This window comes from Nycticebus coucang, chromosome 5, assembly GCF_027406575.1.
Source record: "Nycticebus coucang isolate mNycCou1 chromosome 5, mNycCou1.pri, whole genome shotgun sequence".
Taxonomy (NCBI): domain Eukaryota; kingdom Metazoa; phylum Chordata; class Mammalia; order Primates; family Lorisidae; genus Nycticebus; species Nycticebus coucang.
Window position 1 is genome coordinate 16,659,750 of NC_069784.1, and position 24,775 is coordinate 16,684,524.

Genomic DNA, 24,775 nt, shown 5'->3' on the forward strand with positions numbered 1-24,775 from the left:
TTTGTTCTCAACAAGTAGTTAAGATTACTAACAACAAGTTTTTTAAAAATCTCTCCTTTGATACCAGTTATTTACTTACTTGTGCATTTTTTTACCAAGAAGATAAAGGAATAACAACAATAAACTTAACACATCTATTTTTTCTCATTAAAATCTGCTTTTATTTTTGCCCTTTTGCTTTTAACAAAAGACAATTACTCTCACCAGTAGGAAAACATGCTTTCATAAGAATAAACCACAACTAATATATCTAAGAATAACAAAATACGATTTCTCAGAAAAATGTTAAGAGAAGCCAAGGAAATAAGATTCATAATTTCTCTTTGAACTAAAATACATCTAGTCCAATATTTCACTATTTAATGCCACTTCTGTTAATGCCACATTCTTCCACTCCAAGATTCTCATGATCACAAGGCTGTGAGAACCTACCAACTAGCCTGTAACAGAAACCCTTAAAGTTTCTGAAGAGAGTGAAATTCCCAGGAAACTAGGAAGGAAAAGAAGTCTTCCTGATAGGCAATGCTAGTTTCCATGGTTCACTACAAAACTTTCAGCTAAACCTCTTGACTGAAGGCCAAATATTAAAATCTTCTTTTTCTGAAAACTAATCATGTAACTAAAATTATAACTTAATGAAAGACAAGAAGATAAAACAGTGAGGGTGAAAAAAGCCAGTCTTGCATAAACATTAAAGAGAGAAAGGTTTAAGATTCTGTTTTCTTCTTTTTCTGTAATTCTTCTCCATTATGCATACAGTAAAAATTTGTAAAAACCATTTATAAAAATGGCACACAGTTCTCTTTGCTATTAAATGAGACTTTCACCAAAGTCATGATCTCAGATGCTTACCTGGATAGTCACCATTGCAATTTTTAGAATTTGTATGGCAAGTTTCCATGGTTTTCTACCTCGAGCCCAGAACTTCTCACAAGGATTCATAAAAAAAAATTTGAGTTTTCGCCTCATCTGGTCTTCCAAGAGCAGCTCCTCTGATGGAGATGTATGCTGGTTAAAAGGGCCACGATTTTCATCTTCATTAGCGCTGCAACTACTCACAACCACCTCAGGATTTACCATCTCTGGGGAGGAAAAAAAAAAGCCTAACATTTCTATTTAGCACGAGTCCATATTCTTTGCTATTGTAGGAAGAAGCCCAAGCAACAGATCTGGTTTCAGGCTCTGCCAGTACTTAGGGCACCTGCCACATACACTGAGGCTGGCGAGTTCAAGCCTGGCCCTGGCCCGATAAACAACAATGACAACTGCAACCAAAAATAGCCAGGCGTTGTGGCGGGCACCTACAGTCCCAGCCACTGAGGAGGCTGAGGCAAGAGAATCGCTTAAGCCCAAGAGTTTGAGGTTGCTGTGAGCTGTGATGCTGCAGCATTCTATCGAGGGTGACATAATGAGACTCTGTCTCAAAAAAAAAAAGAAAATCCGGTTTCAAACAAGTTCTGTTGCTCTAAACTGCACTTTTGCTGTTTAGAGAATCAGGCAGAAAGTAAGATGTTATATTTCTGTTTCAATTACTGAGTTTTCACCTCATTAAAAGGTACCATATTTAAGGGCTGTTCCTATTAGTAAAAGATGGGCATACACCAAGGGCTGTCCGGAAAGTAGCCAGCCATTGTTAATACTAGTTTTCATAGTATGTGGCTGGATACTTTACCGGACAGCCCTCATATGTAGTATGGACATGTTTTCTGCCTTGTTCAGGGCCTGGGATTGGAAACTTGAGCCCGGAGAAGGTCTCTAGAGCCGTGGTTCTCAACCTTCCTAATCCCATGGCCCTTTAATACAGTTCCTGTGGGTTGCAACCCACAGGTTGAGAACCACTGCTCTAGAGGGGAAGTGGACCCTGAAATTGTATGCAAAATTTTGTATATGTGGATATGGGCATTTTTCCCCGGGGAGAAACAAAACTTTCATCAGATTATAAAAAAAAAAAAAAAAAAAAGAAAAGAAAGAAAGAAAAAGAATTTAGGCCAGGCGTGGTGGCTCACCCCTGTAATCCTAGCACTCTGGGAGTCCAACGTGGGTGCATTGCTTGAGGTCAGGAATGACCAGTCTGAGCAAGAACAAGACCCTGTCTCTACTAAAAACAGAAAAACTAGCCAGGCATTGTAGTGGGCACCTGTAGTTCCAGCTACTCAGGAGCCGAGATAAGAGGATCACGTGAGCCCAAGAGTTTGAGGTTGCTGTGAGCTATGATGCCAGAGCACTGCGCCAGGGCAACAGAGTGTGAGACTCTTGTCTCAAAAAAAAAAAAAAAAAAAAAAGGTTTAAAACCACGAAGTTTAAAGGCGGTAAGGTATCGTGTAGAGAACCAAGATCTAGACTGGCTTCTAATATGGGTTCTGTGACTTAACACTTTTGCAACCTTCTGCAAGTCACTTAGCCTCTCTGAGCCTCAGTTTCCTTTTTGGAAAAATGGTAATAACAATGCCTACCCTTCTCTGATTATACCCAGCATTAAATAAAAATGCAAGCAAAGCCCTAGCACTGAGTAGGCTCACTTACTTAACACCCACAGCAGACAGGGCAGTTTCCTAAACAGCCAACAAGGTTCTCAAGAGGCAGTGTGAGCCTCAGGAACAAAAGGAAAGTAGGGCTCAAGTTAAGACTAATTCCCAATCAGCAGTATCACTTCATCCACAGTTTTTGTCCCTTTGAAAAGGGTCAGGCTAGTTTCATTGTCTTCATAGCCAGATTTTCCAAAGTGACAGAGAAGTCATTCCAGATTCTGGGACCCATTTTGGACTTTCCTTCAGACTAAGATGGATACTATGGAAACCTGTTCAAAACAAAATACCTTTGACCAACGGGAGAGTAGAGTCCTTCCATGCAGAATAGAAAGGCTGGCTTTGGTATTTTTATAACAGTTTTCACTTGATGATGAAGTGGGAGGGGGGATTTAACCTGCATTCATGCAGGATCTGACAAGTCAGCGTTTAGGTACCACACTGCTTTCAAAATCCAGTATCCCACTTTTGATTTCTATTCAGACATTCTAAGCAATCCCTCCCCATCTCCAAACAATATGAAAACTAGCCATGGGAAAATTTTTCATTAAAAGTAATAAGATTATTAATAAGAATATTGCTGAGCGAATAAAGCATAAAACATATCTACTATATAGCATATGCCCCGTCTTCAAAATGAAGTAGTCATGACAGAACTCATTGAAGTGTGGCTCATACATGTGTGTTAAAATGCCCGTCAACATTATCAACTATTGTTGATAATGATATCAACTGTTGATATCAACTATTATCAATTATCAATAATTCTTAGGTGAAGACATGAGGGAAAGAAAACAGTTATTAATTCCTTAAGATCTTCTACCAGGAACACAATTTTATTTTCTCCTTCAGAAAGGCAGGCTATTTTAACCAGCATTCAAGGAGACTTTTCCTATGTGGATTAAAAACAGGGGGATTTCGCGTTGAGCGAGGCTCACGTTGGAACACCAAGGTTATCGCGAAGATGTTCATACTGAAACCTGTGGCTGAAGAACAGACGTGGCGTTAGGCCCCTCCCATTTTGATACTGGGAAAAGTACGCTTTAAACACATCAGCTGCACGTCATGTAACAGCAAACCAGAGGAACAGACCGAAAACGAGACAACCTCCATTAATTCATCCAGCACATCACAGCAAATTGCCCCACAAGCAAGACGTTTCGTTCACAAGGCCCGATCGCTGAACTCGAAAACGTTAGCTTTCCCCTAACTCAAAGCCCTTCCGAGGGCGCGGCTTAAACCCCGCCCACGGAGGCCCCCCGAAGCTGAGGGGACTCCCTGCCCAGCCACCCCGGGGACGCGCGGGAGCAGGTGCGCGAAGGGCGGTTCCGGAGAGTCTGCCGGAGGGATTAGCACCTCTCAGGAGGGAAAAACTGACGCCCGGGTTGTCTAGGCACCGCGGGCAGAGCCTGGCTCGGATTAAGCTGCAGAAAATTAGAGAAAGACCGGGAATACGCGTAAATAGTAAAAAACTGTCGACAAAGTAACGCAAGCTCGTTTCTTCGAAGCGCTTTCCTGCTTCACCAACCACTGTCTTCGTTCACTTCTTTCTTTCTGTAAACCACGTTCAGACTGACTCTGTGGGGCTGGTGCTCTGCTCCGGACAGGACGTGGAAGGTGCCGCGAGGATGCAGGGCCACCAGCCGGTGCCCAGGAGCGCTCCGACGGCCCGAGCCCTGCTGCAGGCCGCTCTCAGCCGCCGGAGCGACCCCAGCTTTAGCCCCCATTTCCACCCGCCTCCCCCCCCCCCACACACCTCTAAGAAAGAGACGATCCGAGTTAAGAGAGGCCGGCAGAGCAACCTTAAGACCCTCTCAGAGAACCTGGCCGGCGTCCAGACGGCCGCCCGCGCCGGAGGCCTGAAGCTCGGGGCCCAGGTGCCTTCAGTTCTCCGAGTCCTTGCCTCGGGCTTCCCGGTGGCGGCGACCCGGGGGGAGCTGAGGAGCAAAGTCCGGATCCGCTGCGCTGCAGCTTTGGGCGAGAACGAACCCGGCGGGGACGCCGCCGACCGTACCCGCGGTCCGGAGGACCCTTCTCAGCGCGCTCCCACTGACCTTTGGCCCGCGGCACAGCCCGGGCTGTGCCGAACAGCTGAAGCTCGCGCCCGGCTCCCACCTCTGTGCCCTCCATGGCGCCGATGGCGAGGGGCCGGACCCTCCAGCTTTCCGTGCCCGAGGGCCGTAGGCATCACTGTCCCTGCCTGACCCAAGCGGGAGCAGTTTCCACGACACCTGATGCCTCCGGGCGGCGCCGGCTCAACTCACCTGCAGCCCGCAGCGCGCGGAGGGGGCGCCTGGAGGGAGCTGGCGCTACACGCAGCCTGGGCGGCGGGGAGGCGTCGCGTCTGCTCAGCCTCCGGGAGAAGGGGCTGGTCGGCGCGCAGCTCCACTACGCACTGAGGCTCCTCTCCGCCCGCAGTCCGACGAGAGGCCGCTACCCCCAGTCGCAGCCGGTGGCATCCTCCCTCCTCCGGCCGCCTTAACTTGTGGCCCTCCTCCCCAGGACTCAGGTTCCTTTCCACTCCCCCTGTGGGGCCGCCTTTCAGGACAGGTGAGCGGAGGAGGCAGTCTGAAGGATCCCGGGGCTGTACTTGTTCTCTGTCGCCCCCACCCCGACACGCCCCTCCCTTTCACCGTAAACAACCGGCTCGCTGCTGCTGGGGTTTTCTCTCTTGGCTCCGAAGCTGGCGCTAGTGCGCAGGCTCCCGGCTTCAGACCGCCCAGGGGGCCACCCCCTCCGGCGATTCGTCTCAGGTGTTAGTGAGGCTTCAATGCATCGATGGATGGACAGCGCCCAGCGTGGGCAGGGTGCGCCGAGCGTGGGGTGAGTGGGCCCAGCATGGGGTGAGCACGCCCAGCATGGGGAGGGTGCGCTCAGCGTGGGGTAAGCGCATGCTGCAGCCTTCCACTCTGATTTTTGCATACAAGCGTTACCAGAGGAAGAGGGTCCCGCTGCCTGTCACCGTCAGACTGTATGAAGAGAGGGGATAGGTCAGAAGGCAGGGATTCTGGAGAACAGTGAGAGTAGCCTCTCCAAGACTGTTCTGTTCCGCCACTTCCAAAATCACAGTTTTATACATAAATAAAAGTTCAAAGCAAAGTCCTCATTAAGCCTTATTTTAAGTAATAATCAGCATAATTCAGTGACCTCTTACAACATTCCAATTCAAAAGTTAATCTTCTAAATCAATCTGCCTCAACTACTCAAGATAGACATCTTTAGGGTGGGAGCTAAAATTACAAAACAGCAAGAATGGGGAGGCAGTGGGCGAAGGTCAGTCAGGACCTAAACCCACCAGACCAGCTGTGTCACGTCTGCCCTAGTCCGCCTGACTCTTAGTCTCCTTACGTGTGCTTTCACAAGGTGAAATCATGAAGCTCAAGACATTTCAAGCCTGCACCTTGTACCCTTCCCAGGCTTCCATTAAATAGTTTCAGACAAGGGCTAAGAAATGTGTGGACAGTTGTCTCCACTCTTCTCTAGACTGGGTGCAGGGACAGAAAGGGCCCTAGAAATCTCTTTCAAGAAATGTTAATAGAAATACCTGAGGTAGACCTTGAACCATAACTCTTTTCTTCGTAAATTATTTTTAAATATTAAACCTTAGCTCACTCCTTATCAGGAATGGATCAAGAACTTTGGTTAATTTTAATTACAATCACTTCCCTTTTTTTTTTTTCTATTTTTATTTTTTGGCCATGGGTACATTTGTAAAGGTCACTGAATTTCCATCACAGGTACTCCTGAAATTACATCCACAGCTGTCAGACCTTTTATAAAACCTTTTTCTTTTTTCAGATCCCAAACCAGTCTGCATGCATACTTTGTAAATGGAAATATATTTCTTGCAATAGGTCCAAGAATTTTACGCTGTTCATTAACCTGAATCCCAAGTGCTTTGAACAAGGTAGAAACCCAAAGGGTATAATCAGCACATTCAATTCTCAAAGGCAATTTGGAAAATATAATTTAATCTTTAGTACCCATATGCCTTCTCACAACTTAATTCTATTTTCTTACTGTAACACTTGGGAGAGAGGTTTGCAGGCATAAATAATGGCCCTCACTTAACTCTGGTTTATAGGCAAATTATGTAGACAGGTGAATAAAAAATGCTAGATTTTAGAGTCAGATGAAAGTCTAAATTCCTTTCCATGATACTTACTCAGTTGGGCACTAGGAGTTACTTACCCTCTCCATCATCTCGTTTCCTTCTGTGTATAATCTGTCTAATAAAAGGAATGGCAAGCTTTAATTCATATAATGCATGTAAAGGATTCGTTATTGCATCAGGGATATTTTATGTGCTTATAAATGTTGATGCCTTTTTTTTTTACTCGAAAGACCTAAATTAATGAAACGATGGACCTCAATCATAAATTTCAAAGCTCAATATTGTTAAAATGTAAGTTTTCATCATGTTCATTTATAGATTCAACCCAATCTCACTGGAAATTCCAGCAAACTGTGTTGTAAATATTGACAAGCTGATTCTAAAATTCATATTGAAATGCAAAGAATCAACAATAACCAAAGCCATTTTTTAAAAGGAAGATAAAATTGGAGGATTTATCCTACCTGATTTCAAAAGAGATATTTAGAATATGTGTACAGACAGTGAAACAAACAGAATCTAGAAACAGACACACACATACATATGGTCAATTTATTTTTGACAAAGGCATCAAACAATGTAAGGGGAATATTATCAACTTCGTTATGTTACTAGCTCAAAGGAATATATTGACATCAAGTCAAAAGCAAGGAAATGCTTACCTTTAGAGTAAAAGTTTAGGTAAGCATTTCTAGAAAGCAGGAGAGGACTGTGTAAAAGAGCAGCAGTTAAGATCTAATCAGTCAATCTGACTTTTAACTTTTGCTGTGTTATAAGTGTCTACTTCTAGACTTGCTAGTGATTCATTCTTGCAAAGAAAACAAACATCAGTACATTTATACACATAGAGTGCATTCTGCTAATCCTATGAATAGTATTTTAAGAAATAAGTTTTGGAAGCAAAATAAATTCCCAATTGGTGATTTCAACATATGAGTCTAAATAATGCTGTTGATGTTGCCAGAAGGTCCAAAAAAAGTTATGTTACAGTTATGCAAGGCGTAACACTGTCAAGGACAACCAAGTATAAGATGGTGATCCCATAAGAAAAAATTCCTATCACCTCATTTAGGGATAGGGAAGCTTTTCTGTTTCTTTTTTCATTTCTTTCTTTCTTTCTTTTTTTTTTTGAGACAGAGCCTCAAGCTGTCACCCCGGGTAGAGTGCTATAGCATCACAGCTCACAGCAACCTCCAACTCCTGGGTTCAAGCGATTCTCCTGCCTCCACCTCCCAAGTAGCTGGGATTACAGGCTATTTTTTTTTTTTTTTTTTTTTTTTGGTTGCAGCCATCATTGTTGTTTGGTGGCCCAGGCTGGATTCGAACCTGCCAGCTCAGGTGTATGTGGCTGGCGCCTTGGCCGCTTGAGCCACAGGCACCGAGCCAGATAGGGAAGCTTTTTATGTTGGAAGGCCACATTAATTTAGCTGTAATCAAATAAGACCACATTCAAGACATTTCAATCAGATATACTTAAAAATGTAGAAATTTCTCTAGGGTAAATATTTAGGAGTAGAAATGCTAGATGTACACAGTTTCAGTTAATAAATAGCGACAAATGACATTCCCAAATGATTGCTCCGGACCATTTAATGAAAGTTCGTGTCATACCTTCTATATGCCAAGCATAGATTAAGACACTGGGGGTGCAGCGGTAACCAAGGCAAAAATCTCTGCCCCTGTAGAGTTTACATTTTAATGGACAAAGACAGTCAATGAACATAAATAGTATATTGTACAGTTGTTAAAAGGCGATAAAAAAAAAAAAGCAGAGACGGGAAAATGGGGAGTGCTGATAAGTTGCTTTTTAAAGAGGGTGGAGGATCAGCCCCACTGAGAAGTTAACATTTCAGCAAAATCTTGAAGGATAGCTCCATTAAATGTCCCAGGCAGAGGCAACATCCAATGAGAGAAACAGAAGCTGTCTGCCTGTCTGCCGGGGTGTGCTTGGTGACCCGCAAAACATGGGGTCTGCAGCGGTGTGATCCTCCAGGAGCACTGGCGGGAAGCGAAGCCAGTGACAGAACCCAGGTTATGCAGGGCCTTGGAGGCCTTAGTAAGGACTTTGGCTTTTACCTACAGCGCAGTGGGAGCTATTTTGGAAGGTTTGGGGCCGAGGACGGAAAACATTTGACGTGGGATTTTTTTTTAAGTGTATCCTGAGGTGTCACCGAGGTTGTCCCGGTCTGGAGCGTGGGAGGCTTGGGGAGCTCTGCGAGGCCGCGGGCTCCGGTGGCCCGCAGCGAGCAGGGCAGGGTTCTGCGGCATTGTGAGTCCCTAGAGAGGGACGTTTATCCCTCCGGAATGAAGCTCTTGCTGGCGCAGCTGGCGCCCCTTCTGGGTGCGGAGGGAGCCCGCGGGCCGGCGTGTTTCTCATGCACTAATCAGAACAGCTCCGACTCGGGCGTGACCCTACTTGCTGCTTCTGGCCCTGGGAACTAGCGCACTCCGGCCTCACTCCGCGCAGGGACTATCCGGGGTCTGCCCTGGCCCGTGCGTTAAACCCAGCATGGCATCAGCGGGTACCCACTGCCGCCGCCTGCGCCAGGACCTCGGGCTCCTGCCCAGCCTGCCGCCCGCTCTGCTGCGCCCTGACCACTGCGACCCCCAGCTCGTGAAGGAAACCCAGTCCTCACAGACCCCAAGAGGACTTCGGAGCCTCCGCCTATCCCTCACCTGCCTGGTCCCACCGCGTTGGCCGGGGATCCCCAGGGTCAGGCACCCGCTGCTTCTACACAGGCATCAGCGCCGGCCCAAGTGGGGCCCGCGGCCTTCACTTTCGTGGTTAATGTTGTGACCTCCCCTGGGATGTGGAGGAAAGGATGAAGGTACCCCTGGAATCTTAGGGTCCGGGGACAGAACTGAGTCCCGTGGACGCCCTGGGAGGGGCTCCCAGTCAGGCTAAGTCAGATGGGGACAGTGGGGCTGAGAGTGTGGGTGGTGTGTGGTTGTGGGTGTGTGGGCAGGTGTGAGCCCCACCTTCCCCAGCCTTGCTGCATCCACCTGCACTCACTGGGGGGGGGCACCACTCTTCCAAGTCTAGGTCCCCAGCCTGCCCCTCTCGCCCCCACCCTGGGGCCCTCCTGCTACTTTGTTGCCTCAAATAAACACAGGTGTCCCAGATGTTCCCTCCCACCCCTAAAAGTGCATCTCTCTGGCTGCAGTGTTGGAAATATATCCCCAAAGTGTAAAGGATGGAAGAGGAGGCATCAGACCTTCGGTGATCAGCCATAAAGATGAAATTCCATCAATTGAGATGAGACTGCAGGAAACGACTGCACAGGTAGGAGGGAAGGGTCAGGAGCTCAGGTTTGAATGTGTTTTTTTTTTTTTTTTTTTTTTTGTAGAGACATAGTCTCACTGAACGGCCCTCAGTAGAGTGCCATGGCGTCACGCGGCTCACAGCAACCTCTAACTCTTGGGCTTACACGATTCTCCTGCCTCAGCCTCCCGAGCAGCTGGGACTACAGGCGCCCGCCACAACGCCCGGCTATTTTTTTGTTGCAGTTTGACCGGGCCGGGTTTGAACCCGCCACCCTCGGCATGTGGGGCCGGGGCCGGCGCCCTACTCACTGAGCCACGGGCGCTGCCCTGAATGTGTTTTTGAGATTTCTCTAGAAACCTCAAATTACTGTCCGCCTGGTGTTTTTGCCACAGCTGCCTGTCCTGCTTAGTAGCTAACTTGTCCCGCCCAGGCCGCAGTGCGCATATGTGGAATGTGGCCAACACTCAGACTCTGTTCCCCTCCGGGTGCTACTGCCGTCCTGCTTAGCAACCCACTCTTCCTGCTGCAGTGCATGTGTGGCTTGTGCCCCACACTCTCCAATTCCCCTCCTACTCTCCGACTCCGCCCCTCCTTCTCTCTGTCTCTTGACTCCTCATCTCAGTCTCTGGTGTAATCGGAGGAGTCACCAGGTTGTCTGTGCAGATTCTGCTGCTGCCTAAGGACTGAGGTAAGAACAAGTTAGGATTTTTTTATTTTTGAAGTTAGGAGGTCTTTTTTTTTTTTTTTTTTTGCAGTGAAGGGGGGCCTTTTTTTCTGAAGCTAGGTGGTCTTTTTTTTTTTGCAGATGGGGGCAGTTTTTTTGAGGTTAGAAGAGCCTTTTTTTTTGAAGTTAGGAAAGCCTTTTTTTTAAGTTGCTTCGTTGGTTGGGGATAGTTTCTTGGGGGTTTGCATCACAGTAATAATGCAAATAGTCAGCGCTCAGTACAAATGCAAATTGTCAGTGCTCAGAGGTAATGCAAATAGTCAGTGCTCAGTGGTTATGATAATTGTATGTGCTTGGTGTTAATGAAAATTGTTAGCACTCAGTATTAATGCAAATTGTCAGCAGTCAGTGTTATTGCAAATGGTCAGCAGTCAGTATTAATGCAAATGGTCAGTGCTCGGTGTTATCACATGAGGGCCCCAAACTGGTAATCTGCCTAGGGCCCCCTGGGAACTTAATCCAGCTCTGCAGACAGCCGAGGAGTAGGAAACTCAATTTAATTGCCAGTAAGTGCATTTATATTCTGATTGCTATTCAGTTGTGTATGATGTTGTATGTTGTGTGCTGTGTAAGCCCGGGTTCACACTGATGCGATCTCTGAGCAGTGCATTAGATTTGGAAGAAAAAAGGCATATGTGCCTTCTTTTTTCCTGCAGTGGAATCTGATCGCATGGGTCTTCTCACCCATGCGATCAAATTCCTGAGTGAGTTCACAGATTGCAGTGCGGTTCACACAGGGTAGTGTAAACTGGAAAGATGGTGGAGGAACTGGCTCTGTAATCATGCCTGTTCCCACACCACACCAGGGTGAGCCTAAGGTAAAAGTGGAGTTCCACCATATGGGCACTGGTGAGGCTGAAATGATGTGGACTGGCAAGGCTGCATTGATGGACACTGATCAGACTGCATTGATGAGCAGTGCAGTCTATATGTCTCTGTGTGGGCAAAGTTATTGCTGGTATATTGTTTTTGGAGCACTGTATATATATATATATATATATATATATATATATATATATATTGGTATTTTATTAATAGCAATTTGGAATCCCTAGGAAACAATGATATCAAGAAAGAGAAAAATTGACTTGGAGTGTAGGATATTCAAAGAACAGTGGACTTATGATTACTTTTTCATGCAGTACAAGGAAAGAGCTGTGTGTTTGATATACCAGAATATAGCATCTGTGTTCAAAGAATATAATTTGTGTCAACATTATCAAACTCAACATAAAGATAAATATGATAGTTTGGTCAGAAAAGTGAGAAAAGATAAAATGTTAAAACTGAAATATACATTGACAACTCAGCAAAATATGTTTGTGAAGCAGAAACAGCTAAATACTTCATCACTGTGAGCAAGTTTTTAAATTGCCAAGATAATAGTGTGCACTGGCAGACCATTCATGGAGGGAGAATTTGTTAAAGAATGCCTTCTTTCTGTTGCCAAAGAGATGTGTCCAGAGAAGGCCGGACTCACTGTATTTTGTCTTTCAGGACCCCCAATTACATAAAGGATTGAAGAAATGGGAGACAATTTGCATCAGCATTTGCAAAAATCCGCAAAAACCTTTCCTATTTTTCCTTGGCACTTGACGAAAGTAATGATGTTCATGATTCTGCACAACTTCTAATTTTTATTCATGGTACAAATGACTATTTCGAAGTCACAGAAGAGCTTGCTGCACTGCAAAGCATCAAAGGAACAACTACAAGAGAGGATATTTATGAAAAGGTTTGCCAAACTGTGAATAGTTTGGAGCTGGACTGGGCAAAACTAGCCAGTGTGACAACTGATGGTGCTCCTACTCTGTTTCCCCAAAAATAAGACTTATTTTAAGGTGTGCTCCCAAAGATGCGCTAGGTCTTATTTTCAGGGGATGTCTTATCTTTCCTGTAAGTAGGTCTTATTTTCGGAGGATGTCTTATTTTCGGAGGATGTCTTATTTTCGGGGAAGCTGGGTGGGGTCTAAGAACCAAGAGATGGACAAACATAACCATTCTCATCCAATAGCCGTACACTGCCTCATCCACCAACAAGCACTGTGTAGTAAATCACTGAAGTGGGACTCTGTTATGAAAAGTGTGGTATTTTGTGTTAACTTCATTAGAGGTAATACACTAAACCACAGACAATTTTAGGAATTTCTGTCTGAGCTAAATGTTGCCTTTGAAGATGTTCCGTACCACACAGAAGTCCATTGGCTGAGTCAAGGGAGAATTTTGAAACATTTCTATGACTTACTTCCACAGATTACAGCTTTTCTGCTTTCAAAAAACAAAGAAGTACCAGAGCTCAGTGATGCAGAATGAAAATGGCACCTTGCCTTTCTGACAGAAAGATGTAACAGAGCTACTCAACAGTTTCAATGTGCAACTTCAAGGAAAGGGGAAGCTCATCTGTGATATGCAATCACATGTGAAAGCATTTGAAGTAAAATTAGGTCTCCTCATCAAACAAGTGAAAGAGGAAAATTTCTGCCATCTCCCCACAACTCAAAATCTGTTAGCAGAAAATCCATTGGTTGCATTCCCAAATAAAACATGTGTGGATTCACTGGAAAAGTTGCAAAAGGAGTTCCAATTTAGATTTAAAGAGCTTCATCTCCATGAACAGGACATACAGCTTTTCCGTAACCCATTTTTTATTGACATTGAAAATGTGGATACGATTTACCAAATGGAACTGGCTGAACTGCAGAATTATGACTCTCTGAGAGATGCATTCAAGTCAAGCAGCCTTCCTAATTTCTATGCATCTCTCCCCTCTGACACATACTCTAATCTCAGGAACCATGAACTCAAAATGGCAACCATCTTTGGCAGCACTTATGTCTGTGAACAGACTTTTTCCAGCATGAAACATCTGAAATCTCCAACCAGATCTAGACTAACTGATGCACACTTGCATCACTTGTTACGACTAGCAGTGACAAATATGGAACCCGACATTGACCATCTCATTAGCCAAAAGCAGGCCCATAGTTCCCATTGAAATACTGGTAAGTTTGTTGATTTAACTTTACTTGTTCTTCATTTTAAATATTGTATTTGGTCCCATTTTGTTTTTTTTTCTTCAAAATAAGATATGTGCAGTGTGCATAGGAATTTGTTCATAGTTTTTTTTTAAACTATAGTCCGGCCCTCCACCGGTCTGAGGGACAGTGAACTGGCCCCCTGTTTTAAAAGTCTGAGGACTCCTGCTCTAGAGTGCTGCTTATACTGTCACAGGGGGCAAGAGGATCTCTTGAGCCCAAGAACTTGAGGTTGCTGTGAGCTATAATGCCACAGCACTCTAGTCATTTCTTTCGCTGGCTGATGCTTCTATAAAATACAGAGCAAATAAACTGCCGGAAGAATAGAATAAAGGCATTTGAAATCCACATCTCTACATAGCATAAAGTTACTCTGTCAAATTGCTAAAAAGATTTTAAACTCTTTCAGTTTCTGTACTTCTTTTGTTGTAGATGAGTGACAAATACTTCATGAACTTGTGAGCTAGTGACAAATGTTTCCTGGTTGGCACTGACCCAAGGGCCATGCTTTGGATAACTGCGTATCGGACATAGAAGTGGAAATATCTGGTACACAGTTGGAGAGCCAGATCTACACTTCATGGTCACCAAAGGACAGAGGCAATTCCGTAAATTCATGTTGAGCAGAATTTAAGATTAATTCTGATTCAACAACTATTCTTTGAGTATATACCATACCTGAGGCACTCTGCTGGGCTTTTCATGGCAATGCTATGGGGAAGAGACAGGTTAAGATCTGCCAGCAATCTGTACAGGCTAACAATCTGGCATTCCTTCATATTAATACTTCAAATTTTTTCACCACTTATTAGTGGAAATAGGGAAGAACCAATTTCTGTTAACAAATATACATGTTCTTTACATTTGAAATAATTTATTAAACACAATTTTCCAAATTACACAACTTTGGGGGAGTATAGCAAAGTGTTCAAAATTTACATTTTAAAACTGACTAAACTCAGGGATAGGAATATTACCTTTTTTGAACTTAATAATTTGTAAGTGGCAAAAATATTCAACATAGGCTGGGCAGAGTGGGTCTCACCTGTAATCCTAGCACTTGGGGAGGCCAGGGCGAGTGGATCACCTGAGGTCGGGAGTTTGAGACCAGCCTGAACAGGAGCGGGACCCCGTCTCTTCCAAAAATAGAAAAACAGAGGCAAGAGGATCTCTTGAGCCCAAGAACTTGAGGTTGTTGTGAGCTATAATGCCATGGCATTCTAGTCAGGGAGCCAGAGTGAGACTCTGTCTCAAAAAAAAGAAAAAAAAAACTTAAAATATAGATTTTATTTCAAATCTGAAGCCATCTGTTTGGTTTAGAGCAGAAGAAATGTATTTTTCTCCTGTTATATATAAACTCCCCTGGGGAAACCCCAACTAGTTGACAAGCCTATTTGCAGCTTTCTAGGGGAAATTTAATATCTTTTCAAGAAAGTCCTTGGGGAAGTGATCTGATTGACTTCACCTTTTATCTGCCTTGGCTCTGAGGAATCTATTATCATTTGGAAGAGGAAATTTAGAAAATTTAAGAGTTTGTCTAATACCTTTTATCCAGAAAGTGACAAATTTAGGCTTCAATCTAATTTTCTTAAATACAGTATTACTTAAGTGATTCCACCTTAAAAATATTTGAAGTCTCTAATGGCATGATCATGATACAAGCAGAACTAATATCGTGCAATGATATTGTAGGGGCTGTAACCACCATATAAGGCCTCTCACATCACCAGCTGTTTCAGGGTGCAGGGAGTGGAGTCTCACCCATGCTCACTGATAAGTCTACTCTGCTACCACAAGGCCCCATATTTTTCTCTTCAGTCCTTGCCTTGGCTCTTGTGGAGATACCTGCTGCCTGCAGCCTGCTGTAGGATGCTTTGCCAGCCAGATCAGACATAGTACCCCACCTCCACCAGGTAGAGAGGAAAGACAAAAATACTATAAATCAAACCAAAACAAACAAGCAAAAACCCTTACAGGATAAAATTGGGAGAAAAAAATGATAGGGGCAGAAACACTGGCAAACCTCTTTATAAGGTTTTTGTTTCTAGTCCTTACCTTAAACATTGCTATTGTTATTAAATTTTAAGCCTTTTTAATTTCGTGAAGGCAAAAAGTGGAAATCTAATAAACACATGCATATGTAAAAAAAAAAATAATAAAATGTTGAATGGCAAAAAAAAAAACGCACAAAACAAAACAGCTGTAGGGGTCTGCCTTCCTTTGTGGAAGGGGTTAACAATTACTGGAGCCAGGTACAGCCTGAGTCCTCCCCAGTAGAATCAAGCCCATTTTGCACAGAAGTAAATGTCTCTTCATGTTAGTTTGCACATATTCTAATTTGTCATTAAAATTTTAATCCCTTTTTTTTCTAGAATTGCCACAATTGGCCTATTTTTCCAACAGCTAGATCTTTGTTCCTAGGTCGAGGGTGGGGGCGGGGGTTATCTTGTTTTCTTATTTCCAAAGCTGAATATTCTTCTGCAATGCTCCTCAGTTCTTCATGCAATAGGTTGTGGTAATTTTCCCCCAAACACTTGGAAAACATGTGGTAATCTCAGCAGTTTAGGGCTCAAAGAAGGACACTTCTCCCTCCCAGGCATGAAATAGGATCCTCCAGCCTTGGTTTCTCAACTCTTTTTTTAAAAAAAATATATCCATATAAGGGGTTGGTAGAGTTACTCACTAAAATAATTAGTAAAAATCCACAACTCACATCTAACTTGTCAATTTGTCAGATTATCCTTTTGCAAACCCAATCTGAAGTTTATCAAGATGTCCTTAAAGAATCAGAGAAGTATTTTACCTTATGACTTTTTGTCTCATTACATTTACACTCAACTAATAAAACTAAATTTAATTTTTAAATATCTTCACATCTCAGGAAAATTCAATCCAGCATCCCTTGAGAAAACATGTGAGTGTTCACTACCTACCCAGGTGAGGCTTCATTTATTTCTTACCACTCCTGTTAAAAGACAGATGGTAAAAAAAAAAAAAAAAGACAGATGGTTAATCATGAGTTTACAACATGAAGAAATCACTAAACATTTCCTATTCAATTTCTAACTTTTTTTGTATTGTAACTTATGACTAATTCCATTTAATGGACAGCCCCTTGGGGTTTCTCTAAAGATGACAGAAAGGCTTGTCTGATCCAAATCACAAGGTTACAGCCCCTACTTCCTTAAATCTGCAAAGGATTATGGATTTTTTTTAAGAAAGAGAAATTCTTTGGAAGGATACAAAGCATGTTTTGTTAATAGAGCTCCTTTCAGACTTCAAGAATAGTCAATCAATGACATAATTCAACATATGTATTGAATGACGCCACCTATGTCAGACGCTGAGTTAGACAATGGAGGTAGAAAGGAATGAGACGGCATCCCTGCCACAAAGTTCAGATGGGAGACACCCATGTGAACAAGCCACTGTTACATGACATAGGACTGGCTATAGTGGAAAAACAGAGGATAGGGTGACTAGTTCGTCTGGATGCCTATATAGAGTACCAGTAAGCTTTACAGAGAAGGTAACATTTGAGTTGGGTTTGGAAAAATAAGCAGAAGTTTACCAGGTAATAAAGACACAGGAAGGCGTTACCGAGTGAGGGAGAGGTGCAGGTGGGGGTAGTGGGATGGGCAGACACACAGTTGTGACAGGGCTGGGCACAGGGGTGTGGTTGGGGGCCACGTGTCATCAGAGCTGGATCGTAGAGGCTATGGAAAGCCAGGAGACAAGCATATCACAATCACCTAGGGTTTCTTTGTGTTTATTCCATTTTATGTCAGTTGTAGTTAATAGTCACTTTAGACATTTAAAAAAATCAAACACAAATACATTGTAGAGCAGAATGCAAAAACTTTATGAATTCTTTATAGCAAACAAATATATCTCAGTTACAGAAGTCTACTTCAGTTATAACCCTTTTTACCATCAGCCTACTACCGACCTCTGACCTCTGTGGTTTCATGCCCATTGGCACTTAGGGGTCTTCAGTTGAGAAGCACTGGACAAAAGCATGGGTTGGACTGGGGAGGGAGGTAGGGGATGAGGTTAGAAAAATAGCTCATTACCTTCTAGGTATCTTTCTGGACTCTTTCAGATCCCTCTTTGTACAGGGTACCATGTGCCAGATTGAGATAGTGAAGCAGAGTAATGTCAGGATTGAATTTCTGATTTAGAATATTCTGTGGCAACTTGGCAAATAAATTAGAGGGAAGGAGATAGAACAAATCAAGAGACTATTACCACCATCTGGGTGAGAGATAAAGCATCCCTGAAATAAGGGAGAGGCAAAGGATGGCTAAAAGGAGATGGAGTATTTGAGAAATATTTAAGAAAGAAAAATGGGAGGACTTACTGATACGCTAGCTGTGGTCAGTGGGTAATGAGTCAGGATGACTCTCAGATTTCTAATGTTGCAAACTGATTCACAGTGATGCTATTAACTGAGGAAGGGAATCAAGGAGGAACAAAAAGCTTCTGAAAGATAATGAGTTGACTTTGGCTCTGCTAAACTGTGGTGGCTGTGGTACAGTAATCCATTCATTCCCTCCTTCAGTCAGTGTCTTTTTTTTTTTAGCAACAATTAAACACTGTGAACTGAACTACGTAGGTAGTTGGAAATGTCCAGTAGCTAGTGGAAATTCATGTCTGGAACTTAAGAAATGTATTAGGCTGAGAATATGAAAATGGAAGTCCCTGGTAAGTGTTGAGGTGATGGCTGAAGATGAGGGGAATACAGTATGCCACCAGGAGAAGGCAAAGTGAAAAAAGAAGACTCAGGACTAGGGTGGGGGGCTAAGTCACTGTCAAGGAGTGGATGAGCCTAGGAAAAGGGCATCACAGCATTAAGATAAGACCTCTTCCTGGGGCTTTTTTTTTTTTTCATGATTTCTTTAATAAATACACATTCTTCAGAAATTTGAAAGAATCCACATGATCTTTCTACACACCACGTAAAATCCAATATTCATTTAGGACCATTAAGTCCCACGTTATACATCTATAAGCCTCTTCTCAATGAAATATTTAACTTAATTTGGGTGTGAAAATTAACTTAGACCAATTACAGCAGTCAATTGCATTGCTTTATTAAATTTTGCCAGTTTCAAGTTAGGCAGTTATAATCATTTTTTAAAGGAAAGGAGGAAAAACAGTGTTCAGAGAGATGAGCGTCACTGTATGAATCCCATAGGAATCACAATCGCAGGGGAAAAAAGTGAAGCTTCGAGTTACTCATGTTACCCATTGGAGAGGGTCGGGTCACATGTCATTGTCAGCCAGTATGCAAAGATGGGGATAGGTCCACCAAACTTTGTCAGAAGGTCAGCAATTCTGGAGAACAGTGAGAGTAGCCTCTCCAAGACTGTTCGGTTCTTCCATTTCCAAACTACAGTTTTATACGTAAAAGTTCAAACCAAATATTACATTAACCCTTATTTTAAATAACAATCATAACTCAGTGACCTCTTACAACATTCCAATTCAAAAGCTAATCTAAATCAATCCACCTAAATTACTCAAGATAGGCATCATTATCGTGGGTGCTCAATTTACAAAACAGTAAGGACGAGAGGCCAGGGGCGAAGGTCAGGCAGGACCTAATCTGACCAGCCAGCTGTGTCACGTGGGCCCTAGCCTAACAGGTTCCATCCTATTTTCACTACATGTGCTTTCGTTCAGGGATTCAAGTTTCTTCCTCCAGAGACTCAGAATTCCAGTTTTGAGTCAATCTCTAGATAAAAGTTATTTTGGCAAGAGGAAAATGTAACATTATAAGTTTAAGTTCTGGGTCCTCCACGACACCCGGTCCTGCCTGACCTCCTCTCCACACCGCCATCCAGGAAAGGTCCCCAGGAGGGCCCCTCTATCCGCAGAGGGTAAATAGGGAAGCAGCCCCAAGGATTCCCGGGCAGACAGCTTCATAACACCCTTCTCTCCAGGCTCCGAGCGTCCACAGCCCAGGATTCCCCTTCGTGTACGGTAGAGGTGGCTGTGAAGCGTGACCCAGCCTGTCAGACCTCGGGGGATGGGAGGGTTGTCAGACCAGACCACTGTCACCAAAGCACCTAAATTACAAAACTCTCTTCGCGGTGGAAAACTGCAGACAAAGCCCAGGACTTGTTGGAGGACGTCACATCAAGGCAACCAGTCACAAGTTTGCTTTGAAAGGGCCTGGTAGGGAGAGGACACTGTATTGGTGGTGGTCCTCTGTCAATCTCAGCAGACGCCTCGCCTCTTTTTTCTTAGCAACGGATGCGTCCTAGCAACGGCCAGCGGAGGAACCGCAGTTTGTGCTTCGCAGATTTGTTTTTCTTAGAAGGGTCAAACTCTCATCTCCACCTCTCGAAGGAGCTTTTCTCCAGGGTTCTGGAAAGAGGATTCTCTCCATTCAGGTTAGCGGCGGCATCAGGTAAGGAAAACTCTGAATGGAAGGGAGGCGTGGAAAACAAGTATTTCACTCTCTCAAGGGCATTAAAACGCTCCTTGGGCCAGCGAATGTGGTAGTGGCAGTGAACAGTACAAAAAATTGCAAGACTTTCCCTGTTTTCAGAGAACTTCCATGCTAGCCAGGGAGACAAAAATAACAGCAAGAAAGCAGTTAACGACACTCCAAGAACTTTGAGGGCAGGTGCTGCTGTTTTGGTCACAGGTGTCTCCGGGGACTATCACATTGCTGGCACATAGTAACAGCTCAATGAGCCATGAATGAATGAATTCAAAAACAGCATGGTTCAGGTTGTTCATCGGTATTGGTGGGGGGTCAAAGCAGAAAAGATTAATGTGAGCTGAAGTAGTTAGAGAGATGACTTCAGGACTGTTTTTAAAAGGCTGGAGTAAAGAGAGAGGGAGATGAACCAGGAACACAAACTCTTTGAAAGTAGTGGCCTTGTCTTATTCCTTTAGCGACTACTTGACCTGGTTTCTAATTGCTACTCAATACTTTCTCTGTCCTTCTCCCCAGTGTATGCTGAATGCTGAATGAATTCACAGCAATCTTTCAGCTCTGAGTTTGAGACCCTTTCCCCCTGCAGTGACCTGACACAATTAGCTACACACAGCGTGATTGGAAAGTGTCAGGGAGAGCAAGATGGTTCAGCCTGAGTGAGAAAGTCAGGGAGGCTTTGGAAAGAAGGTCATAATGGAGTTATGCCTTGAAGGATGAGTAAGTTTTAAGCAAGCAGAAAGATGCACACACGCTTGGAGCTGGGGGCACAGGAGGGCTGGAAAGGAAAAGGATTCTCCAGAGAGGGAGGTGAGATGCCCCAAGACTGTTTGGAAATGGATGATGACCCTGTGAAGCTTGAGTAAAACTGGAAAGGTGGGTATGGTGAGGAGGGCTGTGAAGGGTGTTGAAGGCCATAAATACAAGTTTGGACTCCACCCTGTTTTTCAAAGTCTGGTCTGAAGATCACCAATGCAAGACTGCCTCATAGTACTTTCTAAAATGCGGAGTCCCAGGGTCCGCCCTAGGTCTACAGAATCAGAGTGAGACCAGGAAATTTGCAGCTCCAATGAGCTCCATGTCTGTAATACTGGAAGAGATTCTGCTCTGGTCAATAGGGACCCACAAAAGTCATTACACAGGGAAGATTGGCATTTTAGGAAGAGTGCTCATGAGTGATTGTTCTAGATAGAACAGAGGCAGAGAGGCCAGTTAAGTGTCCATGATCGAGGGTGAAAGGGAGAGGGAGAAGAATGTGTGGATTTTTTTTTTAATTACAAGTTTATTTTCACTAACCAGCAATTGAAATGTAGGCATTTGGTAACAGACCACAGTAGTATTAGCAGGATCTGTGACTTTGTCATCAAAACAAATTACAGCTCTTTTCTTATTACACTACAGATGTTGCAGATATATTATTTATGCTCATTGCTACCTCAAAATTAAGGTAATTAGTAGATCCATGACTAGATTTTGTTTTTAATGTGTCAATAAAAAGCACGCAAATTATTGTTTAATTTAGAATGTTGTAATAACTATAGTTCCATGTAACCTGTCTCCCTCGCAAGCCATGTTTTCATTTGATGCATGGGCTTCACCAGGCTGCCACAGAGGCTCATGGCATAAAGCAGGTTAGGAACGCCAGTCTGGGAGGAGATGTTCCAGAGACATTTTGAAGGGAGAAGTATAATAATAGCAAATGAGTAAATATCCAATCTCAGCAATAAGAGGAAGTAGGTCTGAAGAGGGAGACACAGAAGAATAGACCATTGTAGGAATGAGTATCTGGAAGGGGGGTGGGGTGGGGGGTGAGTGTTGTGTACTTGCCAAAAGACAGCTGAAGAATCCAAGAGAATCTTGAAGTTTAATCAGGGTCTTGGTAGAGATTTCCTAAGTATTAGTAGTTCTCGTGGACACATTTACCAGATGCTCAAGATGTTAGTTTGGGGTTTTATTCTAAATCACTGTTTTAAATAAAAGATGAGAGGTAAGCATGATACACTTGTAAATACTTTGGGAATAGAAAAGAGAATGAGGACCACCTAGATAAGGTCATTGAAGACAACTCAGGAAGGGGAGAGTTTCCTAAGGAGACCCCAGGTGAAGAGAAAGAAATTGTAGCCATGCTACTGGTCTTTCAGAATCAACATCTCATGATTTCCATTTCATGGCTGGAAATACGCCACACATTCGCATAGGCAACAGATGGGAGCATGAAAACAGGTGTGTGCTGTCAACCTAAATAGCAAACAGGGAAGATTCTCCAGCAGAAAATTTCATTTATTCAGAAATAGGCATTGCAATGGGAATACTCCTGCCATTAAAAACTATGTGTATTTAGGGTGGTAAAAAAAACTATGTGCATTTAGGGTGGTAAAAGAAGACAAAACTCTGAAGGGAAAAATGAGGAGGATCACATCATTGTCTGGGGATAATTATTTTTGGCTACAAGGATCCCTTACAAAGGTGGCACCAGGCTGAGGTTGGACAGGCAATTGCTAGACAGATGTCCTCGAGAAAGGATTTGTATGTGTATAAGTTTGCAATGACCTTCGTGCAAGGTTGTAGTTTTGTACAGTCTTTTGTGATCTTGCTTGTTATCGGGCATTTCTGCAGGAAAATCCTCCTTTCTGGCTTTGTTGGCTCTGTTTGTTAAAGTTGTTAACACATGACTGCACTTTGATTCTGGCAACTTTCACAGTGTGTTACGTGAATAAATTAATAGGGGTTTAAATCACTGTATTGTGTCAATTCAATTTTTACCACTTATCCCTTCGTCTATAGTAGTTACCCTCCTAAATCGAAGCATCATAAAAGGATATAGCCATGGTCAAGTCCAGAGAGTTAGTTTGGAACCAGATCATGGCTGTGGATGCCATGCTGCTCAACGACTGTCACCGGTTGTGACTGTCATACCAAGCACTTGCTCAATACCTACTTTTGTTGGTCTCTAATGTCTTTTGCTGTCAACATCCAAGCTAGAAAAAGTGACCTTTGTACGTTAGTAGCCCACAGGTATTCTGAAATGGAAAAATTAGTTTACAAAGAAAACAAATGATTTTAATAGCTAAAATATTTTTTTTTTCTTTTTTTTTTTTTTTTGTAGAGACAAAGTTTCACTTTATTGCCCTCGGTAGAGTGCCGTGGCGTCACACAGCTCACAGCAACCTCCAACTCCTGGGCTTAGGCGATTCTCCTGCCTCAGCCTCCCAAGTAGCTGGGACTACAGGCGCCCGCCACAACGCCCGGCTATTTTTTTGTTGCAGTTTGGCCGGGGCTGGGTTTGAACCCACCACTCTCGGTATATGGGGCTGGCGCCCTGCTCACTGAGCCACAGGCGCCGCCCAATAGCTAAAATATTTTAACAAAATGCTTAAACATTTCTAAGTGTTACCATCTACCATTTCTGTTTTGAAATTCAATCAGCTCTAGTCCTTTGAAAACCAACCAAAATACAAGCCACTTGGTCAGGCACAACATTTACTTTAGGAGTAGACGAAATGTCTCTTCTGCTACTCAGAACAATTACAAATTGACTTCAGTTGATCTCAGAAAAAAAACAAGCACTTCAGAGTAATCTTAGTAAAGTAATATCTGGTATTGAAAATTGTTCAGATCTTTTATTTAATGGAAAAGTAAGATTTGGAAGATACAGCATAGTCACTCTATGAAACATAATTTTATGAAAAAACCTAGTAAGCCCTGCTATCATTGAAAAGCAGTATTTTTGTTGAAATTTTTTGAAAAGCAAGATCTCCATAAAAAATACACTTGTATAAATGTGTTTATTGAAATTATACAGATTACATTACTCATTTGGTTTAGATACCTCCAATTAGAAGTGACTTATTTTCTAGATATAATATTGGCGGGATTTGTATTATTTGCAGTTACTAAAACTATAAAATTATGTCTGAAACACAAATACAATCTAAGGCGGCTACTGCCAAAGTAATCATTTTCTTTCCATTTTAGACTATATTCATCTCAGCCAGTGACTGTTTCTAACTATAATGCCTAGCAACTTAGATATAATGCTTTTCAATTAAGAAGAATTAGGACTTCTAAAAGCCTTTTGACCAATGTGGTCATGAGTCCTTTGTCCCTAGGTCAATAACTACCCTTGGTCAATAATTCAGACAAAGAAGTCAATTAATAGTTGTGAAAGTAGTAGATGGGCTATGCTGGTAAGGTAGCACACATCTAATGCATGTTCAATGTGATTGCCTCATTTACTGCTGAATTAAAGAGGAATTAAGGTCATAGATGAAATTAAGGTTGCCACTCAGTTGACCTTCAATTAGGGAGATTATTGTGGGCCCAGTGAAGTCACAAGATGAGTGGAAGAGGAAGGAAGATGAGGGCAGAGTGTGCTGTGTGAAGAGAAGGATTTAGCACCTTCTTCCCCCACCTCCTCCCAGCTTTGAAGATGGAGAAAGGAGCCAAGGGGCCATAAGCCAAGAACTGCTGGTGGTTTCCAGAAATTAGGTAAGGCGAGGAAACAAATATCTGCTGACTCCTTTATCTGAGCCCAGGGACCCCTGTGCCAGACTTCTGAAATACAAAGCTGGAAGAGAATAAATGCGTGTTAAGTCACAAAGTTTGTGATGATTAGTTACAACAGCGATGGAAAATTAATAGGGCATATATACAGGGTATTCCAT

At 43.2% G+C, this 24,775-nt stretch overlaps 3 protein-coding genes across 8 annotated transcripts in view; 1 reads left to right on the plus strand and 2 right to left on the minus strand.

Annotated features, from left to right (window-relative positions):
* The window catches only part of MCOLN3 (mucolipin TRP cation channel 3), a 33,040-nt gene extending 27,900 nt beyond the window's left edge, over positions 1–5,140 (minus strand). For 2 of the 6 annotated variants that reach the window (XM_053591200.1, XM_053591199.1), the window contains exons 1-2: positions 4,580–4,691; positions 853–1,082 (exon numbers count right to left, since the gene is read on the minus strand). In XM_053591200.1, the coding sequence (XP_053447175.1) occupies positions 853–1,082; positions 4,580–4,655 (306 nt within the window). In that variant the 5' untranslated portion in view covers positions 4,656–4,691. Of the gene's footprint in view, positions 1–852; positions 1,083–2,523; positions 2,569–4,281; positions 4,402–4,579; positions 4,692–4,789 lie in introns of those variants that run through there. The other 4 variants (XM_053591203.1, XM_053591201.1, XM_053591202.1 and 1 more) reach the window with 4 other exon arrangements.
* The window catches only part of BCL10 (BCL10 immune signaling adaptor), a 238,928-nt gene that overhangs the window by 23,169 nt on the left and 190,984 nt on the right, over positions 1–24,775 (minus strand). The gene's annotated exons all lie outside the window — the stretch shown is intronic.
* DNAI3 (dynein axonemal intermediate chain 3) overlaps positions 19,997–24,775 on the plus strand; it is a 58,598-nt gene continuing 53,819 nt past the window's right edge. The window contains exon 1 of the mRNA XM_053591198.1: positions 19,997–20,078. The gene's annotated coding sequence lies outside the window, so the exon portion shown is untranslated. The remainder of the gene's footprint in view (positions 20,079–24,775) is intronic.